Below are 23,978 nucleotides of genomic sequence, written 5' to 3'. Positions count from 1 at the left end.
GAAGTTCAAATCTACATCTATGATACTTTTGTCAATGGTTTTTGATACGATGCTACATACCATTGCTATGTTGAAAATCTAAACCTGACTAATTGTTAGTATAAGGTCTTACAGAGCTTTTCTTTTTCTTTTTAGTGCCATGTGGTGGACCATGCCGACCAAACTCCTATTGCGATAAATCAAGGAATACGTGTGTCTGTAACAAGGGTTACATCAACTTCCACGGAGCCTGCTCTCGTATGTAGTAATATTGTTTTTTATTTATCCCCCACCTGCAAAAAACTTCCAGTTGGAAGTATACGGTAATAAAACAATATAAAATTGCCAAAGGTAATATAACACTATAAAATGGTCAAAACCTCCTGTAATACCAAAAGATACAACTCAAACATACCACATTCTCCACCAACAACAATCGAATACCGGAGAGGTGCACCTTAGATTAGTTCACTTGTTGATAGCAAAAACAACAAATCATGTCAAATAAAAAAGAAAATTATGAAAAATGGTTGTTTTCAATGGTCCCATCGATTTTGAGTTGATGAAATTTGTTATGGTTTACTTTGACAGTGCCATGTGGAGGTGATTGCCCTGATAATGCCTACTGTAACGATGTCATCAACAGGTGTCAATGTAAACAAGGCTACATGGGAGACGCTTACCAGGGAGGATGCCATCGTAGGTTTCTATAATAACGGGACACGATTTTCGCACGGGAGTCGTTCCATTGTTACTCTTTGTGTATTGAATTAACTATAAATAAAATGTTTTGAAGGATATTTGAAATCCCCTTAACTTACTTCGCCTACATTATATACAGGGACTATTTGCTCTATTGATAAATACATTTTTTCCAACTATTGAATAATTGTTAATCCTTTTTAGTGTTATTCGGTATTTGAAGTCATCTTAATGTCTTAATACTTGAAATGTAATTGTTTATTGATGGTTGGTATTGTATTTACGTGCTTATATATATTCACAAAGTCCTAATGTTTCATCAACTTTCGATAAATCGTTGTGCTTTGTGTTAATTTGCTTTTTTAATATTTGTAACCTGACGGTCTACGTAGTTGGATAAGTCTTATTGTGGCATTGTAATTCACCAACTATTACCTGATTAACTTATTTCAGAGCCCAGCGTTGTCCAGTTTGTTAGAATTACATACGAAGAAAGGGAAAGTGTTGGCCAGGTAAAAATAGATTTGGAGAGGACAGGTGGACTATACGGCATGGTAACAGTAAGCTGGGTCATCCAGAGTGGTACAGCCTCATTCCCGTCTGACATCACAGTTAACCAAGGATCTGTTACATTCCAAAATAGTCAATCAACACAGTCTCTCTCTGTCGGCATCGTCAACGACCAGGTAACTAATAGGTGTAGCAAAGCAAAGTGTATTAGCTTACTTTATTTAAAAAAGAAAAGAAAAACACTCAACGGAAAAAGCTTGTGATAATAAAATGTGTTGTTGAAAAATAGTAAACATGTTTACTATTTAGTTATGTTTCTTATTCTATACAAGAAAGCTATACTCTACATGTCACTAAGAGAGGTTTTAGTTGTTATATATAATATTTCGAGAAAACACTATATAATTGTATCTTTGAGAAATCAAGAGAGTCTCTAATATACATGCTTGCATGTGTAAGTTATACATTTTAGAAGAATGATAGCACCAAAGAGACACAGAAATCCAATACATGTACATATAGTTTGCAACATATGAAATATTTATCAACATTTTTGTTGCATGGAAATATCTAAGAGACTGCTATGATATCGTTTTTAAACGTTTTCAGGTTTATGAACAAAGAGAGTCTTTCTCTGTAAGGCTGGTGTCAGTCTCTGTTGGAGTTGGAGCTACAATCGGTGTTAAGAGTTTGGCCACTGTTACCATTATCGATGATGACAGTAAGTATTGCAATTTCAAACAATTTCATTGACAAAATTCGATGGGAGAATATAGCAGGCATTGCCTACATAGATATTCCAGTGGTACAAATTGCAAACTTTAATTACCAGTAAAATACAAAACAAAAACAAAAAGAGTAATGTAAATTGAAATGAAAGGAGAGTATTTTATGTAGTCATCAAACATCCTTTAGGTTCCGTTGTTTATTGTATCCCGTCGAATTAAAAATATTTCATACATAACATACATAACATCTAGGAATAAATACAAACAAGCAGTATTTTACTAACCATATTAGTATATGTATTTTGCGTCATACCATGGATGTGTTTAATAATTCAACGACATTTCGGATATATTTGATCAGATTCTGGTATCTCCTCACGTCTGGGAGAGCTTATTGATATAATATTTCCCTTTACTATGAGAACAGAAGAAATGTTCATTTGAATTGCGTGCCTTGATTAACAACTTGATTATCTAATCCATCAGAGCCTTGTGGAGGTGCATGTGGACCTAATGCCCATTGTGACATGGCATCCCAGGAATGCGTCTGTGATACCGGCTACTTCATGTTTAAAGGATCTTGCTCATGTGAGTTTATACACCTATATTAAGGGTCAAAGAAGTAATATCAACAGGATTTTCCAGATGACACCTATTTTACATAGAATGATCGAGATATTAGTTTTTTCTAACCATATAAAACGTGACATTCATTTTAACTAATGTCTCTTTAAATCTAATAGATATTCCTTGTTCCACTAAATTGTTTATGTACTAGTGGCATATATGGACAATACCGGGTACAGAAAGCTGGTCCTCCACCCCAAAATGTACCACCTTCATTAAATATTACTTAGTAAACACACGATTTCGTTCATTTCACAGTGTTGGGTATTACAGCAGAAGAGAAAAATAAAAGACAAAACTTGAAATATACAGGTTAAATCCTTTTTCCCGTATCGCGTAGTGTTACAGTGTAGCAGGACAGATAACGCAACAGGCATTTTCATTTTTTTCATATATTGTAATTTTTGAATTCCTTTCGAAATTGATCGGTGTAGTTTTTACATGTCAGGGAAGATGATATATGCACATATGGATTACTCCGATTAATTTCGAAGCAGAAAATAATTTTATCATAAATGACATCTAAACCATACCTCTTTCAGTACCATGTGGCGGGCCATGCGGAAAGAACGCCTATTGTAACCGAGCATCCAACGAGTGTGTGTGTAACTCAGGGTACAGGCTCTACCAAGGAGCATGTGTTGGTAAGGGACAGGCTATACCGTATTGTTTAGTACTAACAATGGTATCATTTGTGATGTTTGGTCATCTCACTCAAACCTGCTAAAATATGAAGTGAATTATGTTGTGTCATAAGCGGAGGTGGTTAGTTTCGCAGGCAAGTAAAGATAGCGTATAGTCATACAAATAGTTCTTCAAATGTTGTGAATATTAGATGTTACGAATACTCATTTACATCGACTTAAAATATGTGTCAATAAAATAAGATTGAATACTAATGGAATGGCTCTATTACAGAACCCTGTGGCGGACCTTGTGGTCCCAACGCCCGATGTGACCTAACAGCTAACAAGTGTGTCTGCTACCCAGGTTACGTTGTATTCAAGGGATCCTGTACTGGTATGTACTCCTTAAAACATACATTATTTTTAGGTTTATTTACCAGACATATACGATACGTATAAATAAATTTGGATACATCCCCATTAAGAATGAATTCCGTTATTAACCACATTAGATTTATATAGCACCATGCATATGACGATTGTTCCTTTTAGTCCATGATTCTATAACGCGAGCCTTGGCGAGCAAACATTGGCTATCTGGTAGACTCTCACATGAGACACATACACTTGAAGACACTTTTTTATCACATAATTACAACAAAGCATCCATTTGTTCAAATAAAGGCTGAAACATTTCTTTTGCGAAGGCAATTATTAATAGGAGTATTACCTAAATTAATTATCGGATACAATGCTTTGTTACTCAAAGTTGTATGGTCTATCACTTTCGCTCTTTTTGTCATAGTAAAAACTGTATAGGTGCTATACACATTTTTCTCCGTCTGTCCGAGGTTTAAACTTTCTAATTTTACCACTTTTTACAAAGATGCAGCAATGGAAGTATTTAATTACAAAAGTAAAAAAATCTTTTTAACGTGTACACGTAAAAAATAGGCTCGAAAGATACCGAATCATTCCGAACTCTTCCGAACATCGTCGCGACAATCTCGAAGTAATACGAGAGTTGTGAAACCAAGAGAAATGTCAACAATTTTTCGTAAACAAAACACGTGGTCGACCTTAGCTGACTGGATCTACAAAGAAATTAATGCTAAAGCATTACAATTTTTGATACACACAATATTGAATTACGGCAATGTGTGAATGAGATGTTTCAAATTATCGCTCTGTGGACATAAACCAGCACGATTTGCTCATATTAGCCAGAAGGAAAACGTAAACAAACATATGTGCGCTTACGCTAGTTACCTGGATCTCCACGTGCAGGACGTGTTGACGCCAGTCACGTGATACGATTCGGAATTCCGACAAAACCCGAAGGTACTGAATATGGCGGAGATTGAAAGTGTTTTATTCAAAACCCTAGATTTCGGCTCATTTATAGGCCGACATATGCTTTTGGGGAGCTAAATCATCAAATTACATGTCCATGTTCAAATATCAAATGTTAAAACGACATATCGTTACAGTGAAAATTACCAGAAATAAAACTTTAAGGATGTACTCCTCTGAGAAGTCAAAATTTTCTCGTATTAAACTTTTTTTCTCATATAGATTTTTGGAAATAGGAGTTTATGCCATAAAAGAAAATGAAGAAAAAACCAAATGTCCGTGTGCTCGTTATTTAGCTAATATCACTCAAGATACCTAGATGACAAAATAATGGAATTTATGGCCGTTTTTGTTTGCCGTTTTGACCATATACATAAGAGGTAAAAGCCATTATTTCCTAATGAGGTTTTTGATCTGTATGGATGTTTGTAGAATTTTTTTTACAGAAGTCTTCTTTTAAAAATATACCAGTTTTGATTAATAAGACTAATATTTTTTCTCAGAATATATGCTACCCCTATCCTTAGCTTTTTAGCTACCAAATGCACCATTTTCAGCCATTTTAGCCAAATTTAACCCTTAAAAAAGTTCTGGTATTAAACTTTTGTTAATATTTTGCATATCAACAGGAAAATGGTTGTTCTTTCTATATCAGGCAGAAAACTTTTTTGCCCCATTTCAATATTTGTTATTTTTTAGTATTTTAGAGTAAAGAATAAAAGTGCTCAAATTACCATCCAATGTAAAAATAAAGTGACAAAAACTAGCTCGACACAGCTAAAAATTCTGGCGCAGTGATGATTTAAGTAAAAACAGTTTCAGTAAAAAATGATAAAACTGTTGCTCAACTAAATGCGAAAAAAACACAATTTCAAAATGGCCGCCAAATGGGCCATTTCTTAAAATCCCCGTGTCAGAAAATCTACTAAAAATAAAAATGAAATTTTTTGAAAAAAATTGCCACTGGCAACTTGCTACAGATGTTGATAAATTTTATTTGAAAATCTCATAACTTCTTTTATCTAAACCTGAAACCTCAGAAGAATACATTCTTAAATACAAAAGACTACATTCGAAATTAATTTCACTTGTACTTACATACAACATGTATCACATCATGTAGATCCTGGCTATTACTTGTTGGGTTTGACAAATTATAATACAGCCTGTTAAAATGTCATTGTTCACATAGTTTCAGTGTCATTGCGATATGACAACATTTAATTGTTTACATTATTTCAGTGCCATGTGGAGGACAATGTGGACCAAACGCTCGTTGTGACCTCTCATCCAACCAGTGTGTCTGTAACACCGGATATTTCCTTTACCACGGAAGCTGTGTCTGTGAGTATTAGTTCATTTCATTAGGGGTTTGTCCGTAAGTATAACTTACATTTGGCTGTTTATTCTATTTTCTGTTAACTTACATATTTACTAGATAATATTTTGAAATATAAGTAATATACCTTATATATAAGTGATATACCTATTGCATTCTAATAATAAAATGTCGGATGGATGATGATTTCCTTTCATTGTGGCTAAAAAATATGTTACTCACTTTGATCTTAGACTAATGCATTGACATATATCAAGATTCAACTGTATATATATTTATATATTATATGACGTAAAGGAAGTGATTCCATTTCATCCCTTTTATTATCATATTTTACTGTGGGTGAGCACGTACCTCAATTCCTTTATAATCACTTCTGCATGGAATGGCGCCTGTTCAAAAATACGTTTCAAAGTTGTGTCTGTAAGAATTAATCCATTTCAAGTCTAACTCGACTTCCGTTTTAAAATATTATTCCTATTGTATTCAAGGAAAATAGCTCATTTAACATACTGTACAATCGAGTTTTGGCTAAAGGTTGAAGAAAAATATTTTGTTGACATTCTAGTGCCATGCGGAGGACAATGCGGACCAAATGCTCGCTGTGATCGATCATCCAACCAGTGTGTCTGTAACACCGGATATTTCCTTTACCACGGAAGTTGTGTCTGTGAGTATTGCAGGAGAAAAATGTATACGAAAGATAGCGATTATCTAACATTCCGTTCTCGTCACATTTTGGTCAAAAAAAGATTCAAATATTTTGCGATAACATGATCTGCAATGCATACATGCGAACAAAATCTATTCCTCGAAACCTTTCGGCAACATAAGCCTTCGACTCGTCAAGGCGCGAGCTTGCTGTTGAGACAGTTTAACTTTGACGAAACAAAATGTTTTGTTGTGTCGTTTCAGTGCCATGCGGAGGACAATGTGGACCCAACTCTCGCTGTGACCGCTCACTTAACAAATGTGTCTGTAACACAGGATACTTCCTTTATAACGGAGGATGTGTCTGTGGGTATTGATTAATGACATTTATAACTTAATGTTCAAGTGAACATATTCATCATTCCATTTACGACGCTTTTCGGATTAAGGTTGAAGTAAAATTATTTTACCTATAACTTGCCAATCTTCTAGTAAATGGAATATAATCCTATATACGTACATGCATATTCAAGTGTTTTTTCTTGTTGTGGCGAGGAAAAATTCTACAACTTACTTTTCAAATAATTATCTAGCTAAGACGCCACAAAATGTTTGTTATCACTTTAGTGCCTTGCGGTGGACCATGTGGACCCAACTCTCGCTGTGACCGCACAATGAACAAATGTGTCTGTAACACAGGATACTTTGTGTACCACGGATCATGTGTCTGTGAGTGTTAATTTATTTCAGTTATAATTCATTGTTTAGGTAATCATTATTTTAACATCTAAACATTATAGCTAATAAACATTCCATTTATTATATCTTTTGGTTAGGTTTGATTCAGGAGTAGATTTATTTCCTTACAAGTTGTCATAATTGTCCTGAAAAAGACACACAACAAATTATTTGTCTTGTCTTTGACGTTACACAACTTTTTTTTTGTCAGGTTGCTGTCCAGACAATTTGACTTTGACGTAGCAAAATTGTATTGTTTTATCATTTCAGTGCCATGCGGGGGACAATGCGGACAAAACTCTCGCTGTGACCGCTCACTTAATAAATGTGTCTGTAACACAGGATATTTCGTTTATCACGGAAGCTGTGTCTGTAAGATTTTCAATTCATTTTAATTGTAATTCGACTTTCACAAAATTTGCTATTGCATAAAGGAGCGATAGAAAATATCAAACATATTTTGTACAGCGTTTTTTCTCTAAGAGTTAAAGTAAAATTATTATCAATTCTAGTGCCATGCGGAGGACAATGCGGACCCAACTCTCGCTGTGACCGTTCAGCCAACCAGTGTGTGTGTAACACAGGATATTCCCTTTACCACGGAAGCTGTGTCTGTGAGTATCAATTCATTTCCATTTTAATGCATAAATAGTTATCGGGCTTAGCTCTTAAAATGAAATGCAATACAATTATTATATTATCATTTTAGTGCCATGTGGGGGACAATGCGGACCTAACTCTCTCTGTGACCGTTCTCTTAACAAATGTGTCTGTAACACAGGATATTCCCTTTACCATGGATCATGTGTTCGTAAGTATTACTGCAATCATTGATTTGACTTTAATGAAACATCGTGGTACAATTCTAGTAATGGATTTGTACCACGAACAGATGTACACGCATTTGTAAGGCATTATCGTTATATATCATTTACAAGAGATTGTGTAATGCACAGTAGACTATATATCTGATACATTGAGAAAACAATTAAATATAATGAAGCAATGAATAATGCTGAATTAATTGGTACTTAAATGTTACGTTTAAACTGTCAAATGTTAACGTAATGTACAATAAATACACTAAACATGTTCCATTACCTGAACATGCTTTATGTGGATGCTTATGTGGATGCAACTGATAATGACAGTGCCATATATATAAGTTGTTTTTTTCTTTTGTATGTTATACACAACAGAAGAATATCCTTGAAAGTCACCTGGCGTCATTACTTAGCTAGATGATAGTGAACATACCTATTACTATATATATGATATTTAATGTTTGTGAAACGAAATGTTTCTGTGTAAATCAACTATCGTAATTTAAAATAAGATACTGAGGCAACAATTCGTGAACTTGTCGTCACACTAAACAAAAGGAAATACTCCAATCTGGTAAAGGTTTTCAAGCAGGCAACTACATATGTAAAAATTTGATCTTGATTCTTCAGGCCCATGCGGAGGACCATGCGGACCCAACGCACGATGTGATAGCTATACCAACAAATGTGTGTGTAACACAGGATACGTAATGTTACAAAGAGGTTGTGTCAGTAAGTATACTTCAACCAACGGGTGTGTATGTCAAAGGAATATTTTTCAAATGCCGCGGTTCATAAAGAGAGTAGTACGACAGGATTTGTCCGATGTCAGTATGTTGTGACCGGATGGATGCTTGTTTGGTGTCTTTGACAGGATGCCTCAGTGTGATATAACTAAAAATGGCAAGAGTTCCACCATTACAAAGGAAAGAGTTCTCTTAAGAAGAAGACATAACACTAATATACCATACTCTCTCGTGACACGCAACAACGCCCCTCACTTCACAAACGCACATATATACCACATACATGGGGACCGTCCTCAAATGACCTTGGCTATTAATAGAACGTTAATCAATTAAAAATATGGAATAAATGTCGATTGTAATTGCAGCTGAAATTAATTTGTTTTGAGGTTCGAATTGATCGTAAAATATGCAATTCAATCAAAAATGAATTTAAGGTACGGTTAGCTAATTAATATTCCATAAGTATAACACTTAAACCATTTTGATAACCATTTCACTGTATTGCAGAACCTTGCGGAGGACCATGCGGACCAAACGCACGATGTGACAGTTACAGCAATAAATGTGTTTGCAACACCGGATACGTATTGTACAACGGAGGATGTGTCGGTAAGTTAACTACACGATAAAAGAAAATTTACAGTTGGCAATATTTATAGACATTGCACATTGAATATACAACAGAACGTTCTGGCATGAGAACTTTATTTATGTATATACTTTGCAGAGCCTTGCGGAGGACCATGTGGGCCCAACGCGAGATGCGACAGTGCAAGCAACAAATGTGTCTGTAACACAGGATATATTGTTTACCACGGATCATGTGTCTGTGAGTAGATGCACATTTTATGGCACCGATATCTGAAGCATAAAATATAAGAAAACCTACTAAAAACTTCATTACAAAAAGTAAACTCCTGAAATCACCTGTTGGTTTTTTTTTTATATTATATTAACATCCTATTTACAGCTAGGGCTGAAATCACAGTCATTTTTTATTTTACGTTTTGATGTGACAGTGCCATGCGGAGGACCATGTGGACCCAACTCACGATGTGACAGTTACAGCAACAAGTGTGTATGTGACACCGGCTACATTGTGTACCACGGAGGATGTGTCAGTAAGTATAAGAGGGCAATCGTACATAATCTATCATGAATAGCACCGACGCGAAGACGGGGAAACAATTTTCGCGTTTCAATGTCGAATAACTTTTTACGCAGATTAGATACCACGGTTTATAGAATAACACTCTAATGTACTTGGACTTTATTGAGACGATATATTTCCAAAAGTTAATCACACGCGCAAAATACATTTGTAAACAGTACATAATACTTTGTAATACTACAAAAATATCATCTCAAAAATATAATGCGGAATCTACTTTTGCAGAGCCATGCGGAGGACCATGCGGACCCAACGCACGATGTGATAGCTATTCTAACAAGTGCGTGTGTAACACAGGATACGTTTTGTACCACGGAGGATGTGTCAGTAAGTTGAAGTGAAATTTCTTGCGAAAAAATTGACAACGGACACTTCTTAAGAAAGAATGTGCATTGAAACATAAAGACTTCCTGCTGGAATATTTGTTTTCACTTTATCCATATTTTTGCAGTGCCATGCGGAGGACCATGCGGACCCAACGCACGATGCGACAGCTATTCAAACAAGTGTGTGTGTAACACGGGATACTTATTGTACCACGGAGGATGTGTCAGTAAGTTGAAGTAAAATACTTAACAAAAAATTGACAACTCTTAAGAAAAAGTGTGTATTAAAGCAGAAAAAAATGCCTGCTGGAATATTTGTTTTCACTTTATTCAAATATTTTGCAGAACCATGCGGAGGACCATGCGGACCCAATGAACGATGCGACAGTGCAAGTAACAAATGTGTCTGTAATACAGGATATGTTTTATATCATGGTGGATGTGTGTGTAAGTAATTATAGTGTGAATAGTTGATTAATAAATGTTACATCAAATGTATTTAAAATAGAATTATATAACGATTCATCTTTGAAAAAGTAGAAAGCCACTTTCAACTTGAGCATTTTTCCAGCATATCATAGTCGTCTACGGATATATTATTTTCCTTATACATTTGTATTGATTGTACAATTTATATAACACATCACGAGCTTTATCCATGGTATATACTGTGTAGTACTTGGCCTTAACTATATCAATATTTTGACAACATAATTACTATTTTGGCGATATTTTATTATCACTTTATTTGTAATTTAATTTCACTGACACTGAGCGTTGCTATATGATATTCTTAGTCTGTTTCACATGGAATTTGACATTTCGTACCAGGGGTCACTTATTAAAATGTATTTAAAAGGTATATATCAGTTATCATACATCATTATTGTTAATTAAAAGTCAGCTGATACCTTGTCCAAAATCAAATTCATATCACATAATAAGTATTCAACACTTAATTGGTGAATTGGTGAATGACGTCTCTGACGTTAGTGTTTTTCAATATAAGCAAATATGATGTTTTGTTAACTGTAGTACCATGCGGAGGACAATGCGGACCCAACTCTCGCTGTGACAGTTCATCTAACCAGTGTGTCTGTAACACCGGATATTTCCTTTTCCACGGAAGCTGTGTCTGTGAGTATTAATTGACTTGGTGACTGGGTATGTGTTTTAGTGGTTTTTACCTAGACATAAGCAACAGGCACAAAATCAACAATTGGTGACTCCATATAAATGATATATGTTGTTGAAATTCGACATATTTGATATATTTCTAAATATCATGATTTTTCGAAGTCCCGTCGTGTTACATACTTGTACTCTTCTGTTATTCCGGAGGTGTAAAAGTGTCGATAATTGATAAATAGCTTTATTGGTGTCATGTATAAAGCATATATTATCAATTATAAATCGATGTTAGTAAAAAAAGAGGCCCAGCGGGCCTGTATCGCTCACCTGGTTTGTTCTAAATGTTCTAAATACAGGATGATTGTTCCTGTTCTGAAGGAATTTAAAGACTTACCTCTAATTTCCCTATACATTGTCAGACCTTAAACATTGTCATATTCCACTCTTTCTGATAGACAAAATTTATAAAGATTCCGTTCCCTTTACCCAGAGGATATTTTTGGCCAAATTTGGTAACAATCCATGCAAATGTCTATGACTAGCCTCTCCTGCCCCGGGATGTTAGAGCCAAAATATATTAAAACTCTGTTTCCCTTCCATCAAGGATGTTAATGACCGAATTTTGTTAGAATCCATGCAGAACTCTATCATTATTAGCGATTTAAAGAATTTACCTCTATTTCCCCTATGGGGCCCAGCCCCTCCTTCCCTCGGGGGTCAGAGCCAAAATTTATACAAACTTACCAAAGCTGATTAGAATCTATGAAGAACTCTATGACTAGTAGCGTTTTAAAGTAACAAAGGACGCCGCGCCATGACATAAGCACTGGCCCCCATAAAAGGGGGATAACTCGAATTAGTCTATATGCTACAGAAAAGGAAATAATTAACAAATTCTTACATAAATCTAATAAAATGAAACTTGTATTTGGTGTTTCCGGTACATAACTTAAGCTAACTACTAAGCTGCATTTTATGCATCTTCAAACTTACAAGTTACAACTCAACAACCATATTGAATGAATAAGGTCACCCTCACAGAGAGTGACAGGGTATTTATTAAATCAACAGCAAATGATAATCCAATATAATACATGACAAACATAATGTGAAAACATATAAAACAATACTTGTTTCAAAGCGTCAATTGGATTAAAGCAACGATTTTCGCAATGGTACCTATTTATTTTTAAGTGAAAACGATTTGTCTGATGTAAAAAAAATTTCCCACTTTTTCAGTACCATGCGGAGGACAATGTGGGCCAAACGCTCGCTGTGACCGATCATCTAACCAGTGTGTCTGTAACACAGGATATTTCCTTTTCCACGGAGGATGTGTCTGTAAGTATTATTTGACTTTATTTGTAAAATTGCAAAACTGATTTGGCAGATGCATTTCCTGTACTATATGTATATTAGCATGGATCTTGACTGGGCATGTGTTTTAGCCTTTTTCATTTAGACATAAAATGCATGCACATAAGCAACAATTTGTGACACCAAATGATTGATATATGTAGTTCAAATTCAACATATTAAGAATATTGCTAAATATCATGATTTTACTAAGTCTCTTCGAGTCTTAAATACGTGTACTCTTGGTTATTCCGGAGGTTAAACAATGTCGATAATTGTTTATTAGCTTTATTTGTGTAATATATAAAGGAAATATTATCAAATATGAGCCGATGTTAGTATAAAAATGTATTGTTATAATATCCTATCATGCACCCATAAAACAGCATCAATTCGATTAAAACAACGACTTTCTAAATGGAACTAATTTATTTTTAAGTGAAAACGATTTGTCTGATGTGAAATTTGATTCTTCATTTTATCAGTACCATGCGGAGGCCAATGCGGACCCAACTCTCGCTGTGACCGCTCATCCAACCAGTGTGTCTGTAACACAGGATATTTCCTTTACCACGGAAGTTGTGTCTGTGAGTATTAATGAATTTCAATTAAAACGTAAAAGTTATGTGAAACTCACAAACCAGACGGAGTGTGCCTGTAACACAGGAGAGTTCCGATACCATAAATCTTGTGCTGGTGGAATATTTTGATATGCTTCAGTTCAAAATGATGTTTAGTTTAGAAGGATATTTATAATTACTGTGGAAAATGACTAATACAGTGTATTTACACATTCAGTTATCTTACGCTAAACACAGCTAACTCTTGTTAGGTTATACATATGATTGACAAATGTAGGTTATACATATAATTTGATGTATTACATTACCATCACAAAACTAATTTTGATTTATTTAGTACCCTGTGGAGGACAGTGTGGACCTAACGCTCGTTGTGACACAACCAGAAACCAGTGTGTGTGTAACACAGGATACTTCCTTTTCCATGGATCATGCACACGTTAGTATTGACTTGTAACTGGAATATCAAAATCCAATTTTAATTAATCAAGATGTTTAGAGAACAACACTAATGCTGAATAAAATAATGAGAAATACTAATTGTAAAACATAAATCGTTTTCGTCCATGAATTATCACAAGCATGAACCTGCCAAAATGAATGATGAAAAAGTGATGAAAATGCTTCCATTATAATTTGCTTAATATAAGCATTGCTCGTATAAAATTTAATCTGGTTATCATATATAGTGCCATGCGGAGGACAATGTGGACCCAACTCTCTCTGTGACCGTTCATCCAACCAGTGTGTCTGTAACACAGGATATTTCCTTTACCACGGAAGCTGTGTCTGTGAGTATCAAACCATTTCATTTATAACTCGACTTTCAGTTAAAATAGTGAAAAGTTAGGAATCAATTTGTGTGTAACTCAATACACTTTTAGTTTCAATACCACGGCGGATGTGTCGGTGAGCATATAATGTCACGCTTTTCTCCATTTTCATCTTCCTAAGTACTATCTGGTAAACGGTTTTACTTATGAATTGAGGCATGTGTCAAAGAGAAAATTGAAGTCTGCTTTTGTTTATACAGTACCATGCGGAGGCCAATGTGGACCCAACTCTCGCTGTGACCGCTCATCCAACCAGTGTGTCTGTAACACAGGATACTTCCTTTACCACGGAAGCTGTGTCTGTGAGTATTAATCCATATGATTTATAATACAACTTTGAGTTAAAGAAGTGGTAAAGTAAGGAATCAATTTGTGTATAACTCAAGACGATTCCTGTACCACGGCGGATGTGTCGATGAACATATGTCACGTTTTTTCTCCATTTTTATCTTCCTAAGTAGTATCTGGTAAACACTTTTACTTCTGAAATTACGGCATGAAGCAAAGAGGAGAAAATTGAAGATTGATTAAAAATTTGCTTTTGCTCGCTCAGTATCATGTGGAGGCAAATATATTAAATATATGCCCAGTTGTACTTTACAGTAGCACAAAGATGTCCATAGAGTACCAAATCTCCTTTGAAACCTTTACATAACCTATCATGTCATTCATATAGTACCATGCGGAGGACAATGTGGACCAAACGCCCGCTGTGACCGCTCATCCAACCAATGTGTCTGTAATACAGGTTACTTCCTTTACCACGGAAGCTGTACCTGTACGTATAACATCTTTAAAGTTAAAACCTAACCTATTTGTTGTTACAAAGAATAGCATATTATTTAATAGCATTTCATAGTAATATCAAACTTAATAATTGATTATACCGATTATTATTTCAAATGTAACAAATCTTATCGAAAATGTAAAAGATAGAGACACTTACTCATGTTACATATACAATTATATAGTGCCATGCGGAGGACAATGCGGACCCAACTCTCGCTGCGACCGCTCGTCCAACCAATGTGTCTGTAATACAGGGTACATTTTATATCACGGATCTTGCTCGTGTAAGTGGAATCACATAATTCATTATTCACAATACTGATAAAAATATCATTCAGACAGATACAACCGTGTAAAGGCGACTCATATCCAAATAATGTACCTATTTACATTTGTTTGGTGAAAATGTAAATACAAATACAATCAGTAGTCCTCAAATCCACAACAAAGACGATATTCATTGTCACTTCAATCCACGTCAACGTGAGATAAGTGTGAAATAAAGTTCACATATGTTACATGAAAGCCTTCAAAGTTATAAATGTCTTATCTAAGAGTTATAAAATTTCGCCATCGTTGTAAACAACTGTTGCATTGCTTTAGTGCCATGTGGAGGACATTGTGGATCGAATGAACGTTGCGACAGAGTAACCAACCAGTGTGTGTGTAACCCAGGCTACAAGAAGTACCACGGCGGACCTTGTGCACGTGAGTGTTGCCGACTTACAATAAGCTTGTCTTGATTGATTCATTTATACATATTAAATCTATTTTACCTTAGCGAGAATTTAATAAGTCGTATTTATCAATAACAAATACGTTGTGTAGGTAACTTCAAATGAAAAACGACGTTATTTATTTCCATGGTATATAAGAAGCAAACGTTGAATTCTATCAATACACACACATATGCAAATAGTTTTATTGATACTGGTAATTACAAACTACAGCCATGTTAATCGGATAACCATTTTGCAAACATTGTACTAATACAGTATTTGTATAACAAAAAAATACTATCTGCTTACAAAAAAAAATTATCGCGTCGACCCCTGGGTGTAAACGAACGCAAACGCAAGCAATGTTTCAAATTAGGAAATCTGTTATTAAGGAGATATTCTACATTTGGGATATTACAAGCTGTTACATGAGTGTACAAACCAACTTTTCTGTTATATAGTACCCTGCGGAGGCCCATGTGGAAGTAACTCCTACTGTAACTTAGGATCCAATAGATGTGTCTGTAACTCTGGCTACTTCATGTACCACGGCACATGTGAACGTATGTAATTCAACCATGTACAAGACATAAACTTACCATGAAACGTATCATAAAGTGATACTGTATAGGTGTTTATATTCGCGGGGGTTAATATGTCGCCAAATTCACTCAATTTAAAACCTCGTGAAAATTTAATCAAAATTATGGCTTTACGTATTATAGCACATCGTAAGAATGATGCTTTCAAAGGTTAAAAAGATAATTCGCAAACATAAACTCCCGAAAATAAGCTTTCAATAATTAATCGCGAAATTTTACACCATGAAAGTTAACAATTTTACAGTACAAGGTTTTTTTGAATGCTTGAATCAAAATAAATTTGGTTTAATCAACTAGCATTTGACGTTTATTCGAATATCCTTTTTATATCATTTAATTCAAGTTTATAAAACGCACTTGCATTTACAGACAAAATCTGAATATCATTAACAGTAATTTGCCAAACTTTAGTGATTGGCATCAAAACGTCTCGTATGAACATATTGTAACACCAGTAACGAAGTTCAGAATGAAAGCAATATTGAAAGGACCACTGATCGTAAGGTTATTAAAGGTTTAAGGATGAGTGATTAGATATGTCCTGATGTCTAATTTTATATATCTACCTTCAAATATGTATGCTTGTTTTTTCAGTGCCATGCAAGGGAGCTTGTGTATATAACGCTTTCTGTGATAAAGTCAGTAACACATGTAAATGTAACCCCGGACTCTTGGGAGATCCTACAAAGAAATGCGGAAGTAAGCACCACGCATGTGTCATAATTAATTTACATATACAACATATTTCAAAATGTATATGAAAAATGTATTAAGAAATGTTGCATTTAATATACAATAGAGGTTCCCTAAAAGGTGACTGTTGTTTATCATGTATATCAAACTCGAGGTAGTTAATTTTCAAATTTTTAAAAACTTTTTTTAGCTATAGTGAGTGTCCTTTGAAAATTTGAAAATTAACTAACGAGAATTTAGATAAACATAATAAACAACAGTCACGCGTTGGGGAACTTATTTATCCCATAACTTCAACTCTATATTTATACCGTGTTGACCATTTTCTCGTCTTCGTTCAATGAAACTAACCACCATACAATTTGTAATATCTTTCCGCCATAAAATATATTGCCTTAATGGTTAACTAATATTCTATTGTTTATTACTTTGAATAAGCATCTACCTGTTATACAGTTTATACAATGCTGTTTTAAAGAAAATGTGCTATGGAAAGTAGCCTGAAGTCGAAAGCCAATCGGAATCAAGAGATCTTGGCATTGACCAATCAGAGGCGCTGTAGGTGTTTACACACTCCAGTACACACTGGAGTGTATAAACATAAATGATAACCACCTGCTATGGAATTTATCACATGGTTTTTCTATTGTGAAACATGCATAGTTATGGGATAAATATAGCTTACACACACATTTCGGGGAGACACCTTTGGCAATCTTCGCATTAACCTTTTATTAGATGATAATTTCGGTTTTAAACGAATTTGGTTTGTGCGTTGTCAACTTAACAATCGTCTCGATGCTGCGACTTATCATTGCACCTAGCATATGTTCTAAAATTCCATTTCCCAAAACAAAACTTACAATATGTTTTATACCCAAATGTGTATTAGAATACCAACTCAACATATTGCCTATATATAAGACATGCTGAGCTTATTGGTGTACAGTAACATCCGTCTGATATTAATTTCAGTTCCATGCGACGGACGATGTGGCACCTTCCCCCACTCTCACTGTGACCACAGTCTTAACAAGTGTGTATGTGACACTGGCTACCAAGGGGATCCTTATGGCCACCTTGGATGTGTATGTGACCACAGCGGTCGCGGTGGACGTTATTAACCGGAAATGAATTTCTCTATATGATGTATCGACGATGACCTTTTATTCTTAGTATAATAAAAATGTATATATATTTCAGCATGCACGAACATAATCGTTAGTGTTTTATGTACTTCTATAAAACAGACTATCCAGAAGGCGGATAATACATGGACTGTTTTGCTTACAATTGTGTTGTATTTCAAGGAAATGTGAATGGACTTTAAGTTCATTTTTCAACATGAAATTGCACATTCAAAACATCGACAGGAGATTACGGTGATGTGAATGGGCAAGGCATTACTCTTAAAGCGTTTAAAGTTCCACCAATATACAGATGTTGACTGGGGTTGAGGGCAACAGTTAATTTGTTTTACCGAATACAAACAGTTCGTGTGATTGTCCAACAAATCATCTGTTGCCCGAAAACCCAGTCGATAACTGTTTTGTTACACCCCATTTTTTCGTCACTTCGGTCCAAAAGCACATTTTAACAATCGATTTTAACAGTTCTTTGGTCGACGGAACAGTTCATCTATTGGCATTTTTGTCAATAGAGCTTATATAGAAACTATTTTATAAGGGTATAACAATGTACAATGTACAACTGTGCTTTTGGCAATGAGGGACTGAGCAGGGATGACATAGGAAACTTGTTGGAGGCAGAAGACCAAGTTTAACTGCTCCCTTTAACTCCACTGCCACCAATCGTCAATGACATAAATGTTCCCCAAGTATCCACGAAACAATACACTCACGAACGTCATTATTTCTGAGAAAAGGCAAACATTTATAAATCTGTATCGATACGCTTGAATGGGCCGGTGCTTCGTGGACGAATATTATTGCAGATGTTTCTGGTGGATGCAACTAAAGTTACACACCAATGATAAGTCACAGATAAGTTGAATTTTCATGAAAATAGCCAAAACTAATACGTAATATGCGCTTAGGTAATATCGTTTGTATGTAAATGGATTTCACACAGGGTTTCACGACTTAGCATTGGATTCTCCATACCATATAGATGACGACTGCTTAGCCTTCCCCCTCCCCAATCCCATCTCATCCATGATATTTTTTGCCTAAGTTTATTCCTGTTTGATATGCAAATATATTACTCAATCCAATATTATTTATCAGAACACACTCCCTGTAAACGGTAACGCAACAAATACACGACACAGACAAATGAACGTAGATCATTTGACCCTATGACATAAATAATACTTTTCTGGTATATTATGGCACCATATGGACTTTATTCTTGCATAATTGACATTTTACAAATTTAGGTCAGTTTGTCAGTTATATTTTCCAAAATGTTTTACTTTCAACATATAAATGCAATATAATTCATGAAAAATCATTCAAAAATATCATTTGGTTCTAGCAAAACTGGACATAGAAGAAAATTGTCCCTCCTGTTTAATCCCCCATAAATCCAAAAAGACTCTGACCTGACATTACTCATATGTCATATGATGTCCTAACTCCCGGGTATCTGTAAGTAAACAAAACAATAAATGTTTATCCGTCATTGGCACCCAATGGACCAAATTGACACTCCTCCCCTGCGTGAAAGATGTTCATAAAGCAATAACGCATTCAAGTCATATAAATTAATTATGAAACTTGGTAACACCTTGGCTTAATTGCAATTTCAAATTGTTCAAGGTTATTTCTTTAAAAATAAAAGCTTTCAGTATTCAAGAGTAACGGCTGTAAGTTTAAGCATGCAGGTAAACAATAGCAATTACTTCTAAAATGCACTAGCATTTACAAAATCGATAAACATGTCTTTCAATGTTTACATATTCATTAGCCAAAATGTGGTTGTTACACATACATTATATATATATTGTTAAATACATAACAAACATTAACACCTGTCCAGAACTTTAAGCTTAATAAGAAAATATAACGTCTAGCAAACATGCATACATATACAATAAGTAATCCAGCTCATGGTTGGCATTGGCTATTGTACAGTGTACCAGGCATAAAATAAGAGCGAGCACATAGATTCCAATTTGTTATTTCTTATTATCAAATCTAAAACATCGATCATTAAATTTTCAAAACACTGAAAAATTGTCTTAGATTATGTATTTTATAAACACAACAAATGTATTTACCCATCCTTTCAACTTTATAATGTGAAATAATACACTAGCATTTAGGTAAAGAGAATTCATTTTATACAAATACAATGTATTCATAAATATTATTTCGACAAAAAAGTAACAAATCGAGTGTTGTTAGTTGCATTAGATATTAATAACGAAATTACCATAAAAAGTGATATTCCAGCTGGATGACACATTGATTGATCTTACGCCTGTTAATAGCTATGGTTGTTTAAAGTCATATCAGCTTTATAGGTAGATGAGAGCCCGAGTACCCGGAAAAACCAAACCACACCCTCTTCGAACCTGAGATAGCTTGAATGAATATGTCGGGACTTTTCCAGTGGAGTTATAGTTTGCTTATGATCAATTTCATAAATTCATACTGACAGATACTTACAAATGTATAATAGCTTCGGTTAAAATCTCAACCAAATCATCCATGTATCATTAAAAAATTGTATAGTATTAATGAGGTTTGTTGACTGTTTATCTGTATATTCAACGGAAGCTAATTTTATTCGATTTAAAATTACAGCAATGACATTATTAAAACAAGAAATATATATATCGGATATAGACGTCACAATTGTTTTAAAGAGGTATGCATTCATCTAGATCCCATCAACAGATCATATAGAACAAAATCAATGAATTCTTCGTATCATTTACTTAGTATTATAATTCCTTTGAAGAGACGAATACAAAAATGTTTACATAATTTAATATACGTTTCGTTCTTCCATTTGAGATGTTTGTTTGTTGAAATAAAATCCAACCAACAAACGTATTGAGATTCGTGACGAATTAGTCTTGATAGTTAATGGTAGTTACATATGCTTCTTTTCGCCGACACTTCGTTTGAAAAGATGTTCCACTCTAATGAATTTACTGAACGTCAGATGGTGTCAGATGTATAGAAAAATAAAGTCACACGACTGGAAATATCAAATTTTAATGGGTGAATACGATAACAACATATTCAGGAGAGTAAAGCGTCGTATGGATGTCGCCTACAATACAAGATACCAAATATTGATGTTCGGACTTGTTTGAACAGGTTTCCGTGGTAGCTGTGGTAGTCTAAAACTAAAATGGATTCTGAGGAGAAAACAGGTAGGGATGAGTTATTATTGGTTCCATTTATCCTATTAAATGTCTTTTTAATGCTTTCATATATTAACGTACCAGTAATCTACTGACACTGATATCAATATCAATGAGCATTAGAAAACAAAAGCGCGTCGCCAGAGTGTTGTATATTGATAGACTAGGTCAGAAACTTAGCCATTTACGTGTTTCAGTAATACCGGTCTAACATAGAAGTTCAGTATGATACTCGGTTTATAGGCCGGTGTTATATATCGAAAAGAGGCACATATAGTTACTTGATGATGCATTTTCAATTACTGGCAGTTGTAGATAGGAAGCAGACAGAAAACAAACAAAATGTACAGATTGTCTTGGGTAACAATTCTTATGACCTGTCACTGCTATCTATAGAAGGTTTCTGCGTAAGAAGAACGTCATTCGAGAAGTTTTTTGGATAGTTAATTAATTGGTTTCAGGTACCTAACATTAAAATGTAAAGTTATACCTATTCAATTAAACCATAGATGTCGTTTTGATGCAGAGCATATCTTTCGAATTCTATTCATTGGCATTCCTAATTAGTACCGGAAACAGATCGATATGTATTTTACCTATTTAGGTCACACAACATGTACTTGTTGTAAATATAGAGGTAGCTGTCGTTATTGTAAACGTTCCTGAAGCATTAAGTACTTTAGCAATCAATACACCAATTGAAATATTTAATTGCAAATATATCTAGTGTCATTAAAATCATTTAAAGCGAAAGAGATGATGATGAAAAATGATGATATAATTCATTTAATACTTCCATAAATAAAAGATTTTCAAAATAATGTGTCTAGCTATATGAGAATTCTGTGCACATATTTTTCCATTGTATCAGGTTGCGGTGTTCTTCAATTCCCCCTTATTGCAAGGAAAATTAACAACATACTGAGGATATATCTCTGTCGTGACGTGTGTTAAAGTACCTAGTTTTATATAAATTCATCCGATTGGTATGGTTTGCTTTGGTTTATTATATTATGTTCTATTAACAATCAGGGTTATTAAAGGGTCGTCTCCAGTACGTGTATTCGAAATGCGCTAATTCTTATGCGAATGTAGTTATCAAACAGTTAAGTACGAGTATTCATGTTTTAGTTTGAATTTATCAGATGTCTATTCAAAGTTTACTATAGTATAATTTTTTCCACAGCTTCATACAAAACATTGATATACCAGTAGCACACAGGCTTTTCAAAACGGATCTAAATGGGATTTTTGCATTAACATGCTCGATGTAGCGGAACGTACGGTAATATCGTTATCAAAGGCCTTTCATCATCAAGATAACTATCATGCATATTTAAGTAAAATATTTTTAAGAAACAACATTAGGCTTCGATGGATTCGCTGATGGGGTAACGACATCGACAACAGATTGTATGTTTAAGTGTTTTCAAGACGTTCGAACAAACCATAAAAAAAACTCAACTCGTTGCTCGATACGTTGCGGTACGTTAAACCACTCAACTCACTCAACTCGTTTAATTAAGAAAGGAGGGAAATAGTCTCGAGAAGAGGTTTTAACCTAAATCATGACAATAAACACCCAACAATTAATTCAAAGTTCAAAACTCCACCGTAGCCGGTTCATTTGGTTGTTTGATTAATTAACGTCCTATTAACAGCCAGGGTCATGTAAAGAAGGCCTCCCATGCATGATGTGTGTGGCGTGTGTGTAGTCGAGGTGTTTTGGAAGAATGCGCTATGTTAGTATTGTATCTTCTTGTATAGTGGAACTGTTACCTTTGTAATAGTGCTATATCACTGAAGCATGCTGCCGAGTACACCAAGGTCACATTATACTGACAACGGGCGAATAACATATGATGTTTAGTCAGCTTAGGACAAGCGTCTTGTCTGTGCTCATCTTTCACGGTGTCAGTAAATATACATCAGGCTCAACCTATTTAATCAGCGTCATGTGTACAAATCGGTATCTCATTTGTTTGTTAGATCTCAGATTGACGAATAATATGTTATAATGGTAACTATAACTATAATGGTATAATGAGGCTATTAATTAGCCTATATCTTCAAGAAGGAAGATACTTATCATTATATCAAAACGCCTTTAGAAACTTTTAATACTGTTATGTTGATGACGAATGTAATGTTTTCTACATGTTTTGTACATTTTCTATCATTTCCATGTCATTCTATTTAAAAGTCTAATGAATGGAAAAGCAGAGTTACATTTGCAATTTTTTATATATCTCGCAGGCGACGAGTCGTTAGTTCTTGATATTGAGAAATTTGATCTGGATGCTTTAGAAGTACCAGTCAGAGAAACATGGAGTATGAAGTTAGACTTTATCATGGCTTGTGTTGGAGCAGCTGTAGGACTTGGCAACCTGTGGCGCTTCCCCTACCTCTGTTATAAAAACGGTGGAGGTAAGCAGGGTGTCTAATAGTTCACTTTGGTGGCTTATCCTCATAAAAAAGTTGGAGGTAAGTAGGGTAGCCAATAGTTGACTTTGATGGCTTATTCTGATCAAAACGGCGAAGGTAATTATATAAGTAGGGTTGCTAATGGTTGACGTTGGTGGCTTATCGTGATAAAAAAAAACCGATGGAGG

The 23,978-nt window shown here is 34.7% G+C and overlaps 1 protein-coding gene across 4 annotated transcripts in view; it reads left to right on the top strand.

The window, feature by feature from the left end:
* The window catches only part of LOC138314673 (multiple epidermal growth factor-like domains protein 6), a 31,345-nt gene extending 13,106 nt beyond the window's left edge, over positions 1-18,239 (top strand). Inside the window, exons 27-59 of one of the 4 annotated variants that reach the window (XM_069255130.1) lie at positions 136-237; positions 571-678; positions 1,135-1,367; positions 1,801-1,912; positions 2,406-2,507; positions 3,089-3,190; positions 3,465-3,566; positions 5,768-5,869; positions 6,433-6,534; positions 6,780-6,881; positions 7,143-7,244; positions 7,524-7,625; positions 7,766-7,867; positions 7,963-8,064; positions 8,708-8,809; positions 9,334-9,435; positions 9,554-9,655; positions 9,846-9,947; positions 10,223-10,324; positions 10,449-10,550; positions 10,669-10,770; positions 11,359-11,460; positions 12,694-12,795; positions 13,296-13,397; positions 13,729-13,830; positions 14,081-14,182; positions 14,425-14,526; positions 14,901-15,002; positions 15,196-15,297; positions 15,617-15,721; positions 16,194-16,295; positions 16,929-17,033; positions 18,003-18,239. In XM_069255130.1, coding sequence (XP_069111231.1) covers positions 136-237; positions 571-678; positions 1,135-1,367; positions 1,801-1,912; positions 2,406-2,507; positions 3,089-3,190; positions 3,465-3,566; positions 5,768-5,869; positions 6,433-6,534; positions 6,780-6,881; positions 7,143-7,244; positions 7,524-7,625; positions 7,766-7,867; positions 7,963-8,064; positions 8,708-8,809; positions 9,334-9,435; positions 9,554-9,655; positions 9,846-9,947; positions 10,223-10,324; positions 10,449-10,550; positions 10,669-10,770; positions 11,359-11,460; positions 12,694-12,795; positions 13,296-13,397; positions 13,729-13,830; positions 14,081-14,182; positions 14,425-14,526; positions 14,901-15,002; positions 15,196-15,297; positions 15,617-15,721; positions 16,194-16,295; positions 16,929-17,033; positions 18,003-18,151 — 3,566 coding nt within the window. In that variant the 3' untranslated portion in view covers positions 18,152-18,239. The remainder of the gene's footprint in view (positions 1-135; positions 238-570; positions 679-1,134; positions 1,368-1,800; positions 1,913-2,405; positions 2,508-3,088; positions 3,191-3,464; positions 3,567-5,767; positions 5,870-6,432; positions 6,535-6,779; positions 6,882-7,142; positions 7,245-7,523; positions 7,626-7,765; positions 7,868-7,962; positions 8,065-8,707; positions 8,810-9,333; positions 9,436-9,553; positions 9,656-9,845; positions 9,948-10,222; positions 10,325-10,448; positions 10,551-10,668; positions 10,771-11,358; positions 11,461-12,693; positions 12,796-13,295; positions 13,398-13,728; positions 13,831-14,080; positions 14,183-14,424; positions 14,527-14,900; positions 15,003-15,195; positions 15,298-15,616; positions 15,722-16,193; positions 16,296-16,928; positions 17,034-18,002) is intronic. The other 3 variants (XM_069255132.1, XM_069255133.1, XM_069255134.1) reach the window with 3 other exon arrangements.
* The last annotated feature ends 5,739 nt before the right edge of the window (positions 18,240-23,978 follow it).

The sequence above is a fragment of the Argopecten irradians genome, chromosome 2 (genome assembly GCF_041381155.1).
Source record: "Argopecten irradians isolate NY chromosome 2, Ai_NY, whole genome shotgun sequence".
Classification (NCBI taxonomy): Eukaryota; Metazoa; Mollusca; class Bivalvia; order Pectinida; family Pectinidae; genus Argopecten; species Argopecten irradians.
This window is presented reverse-complemented; position numbering and strand designations above follow the sequence as displayed.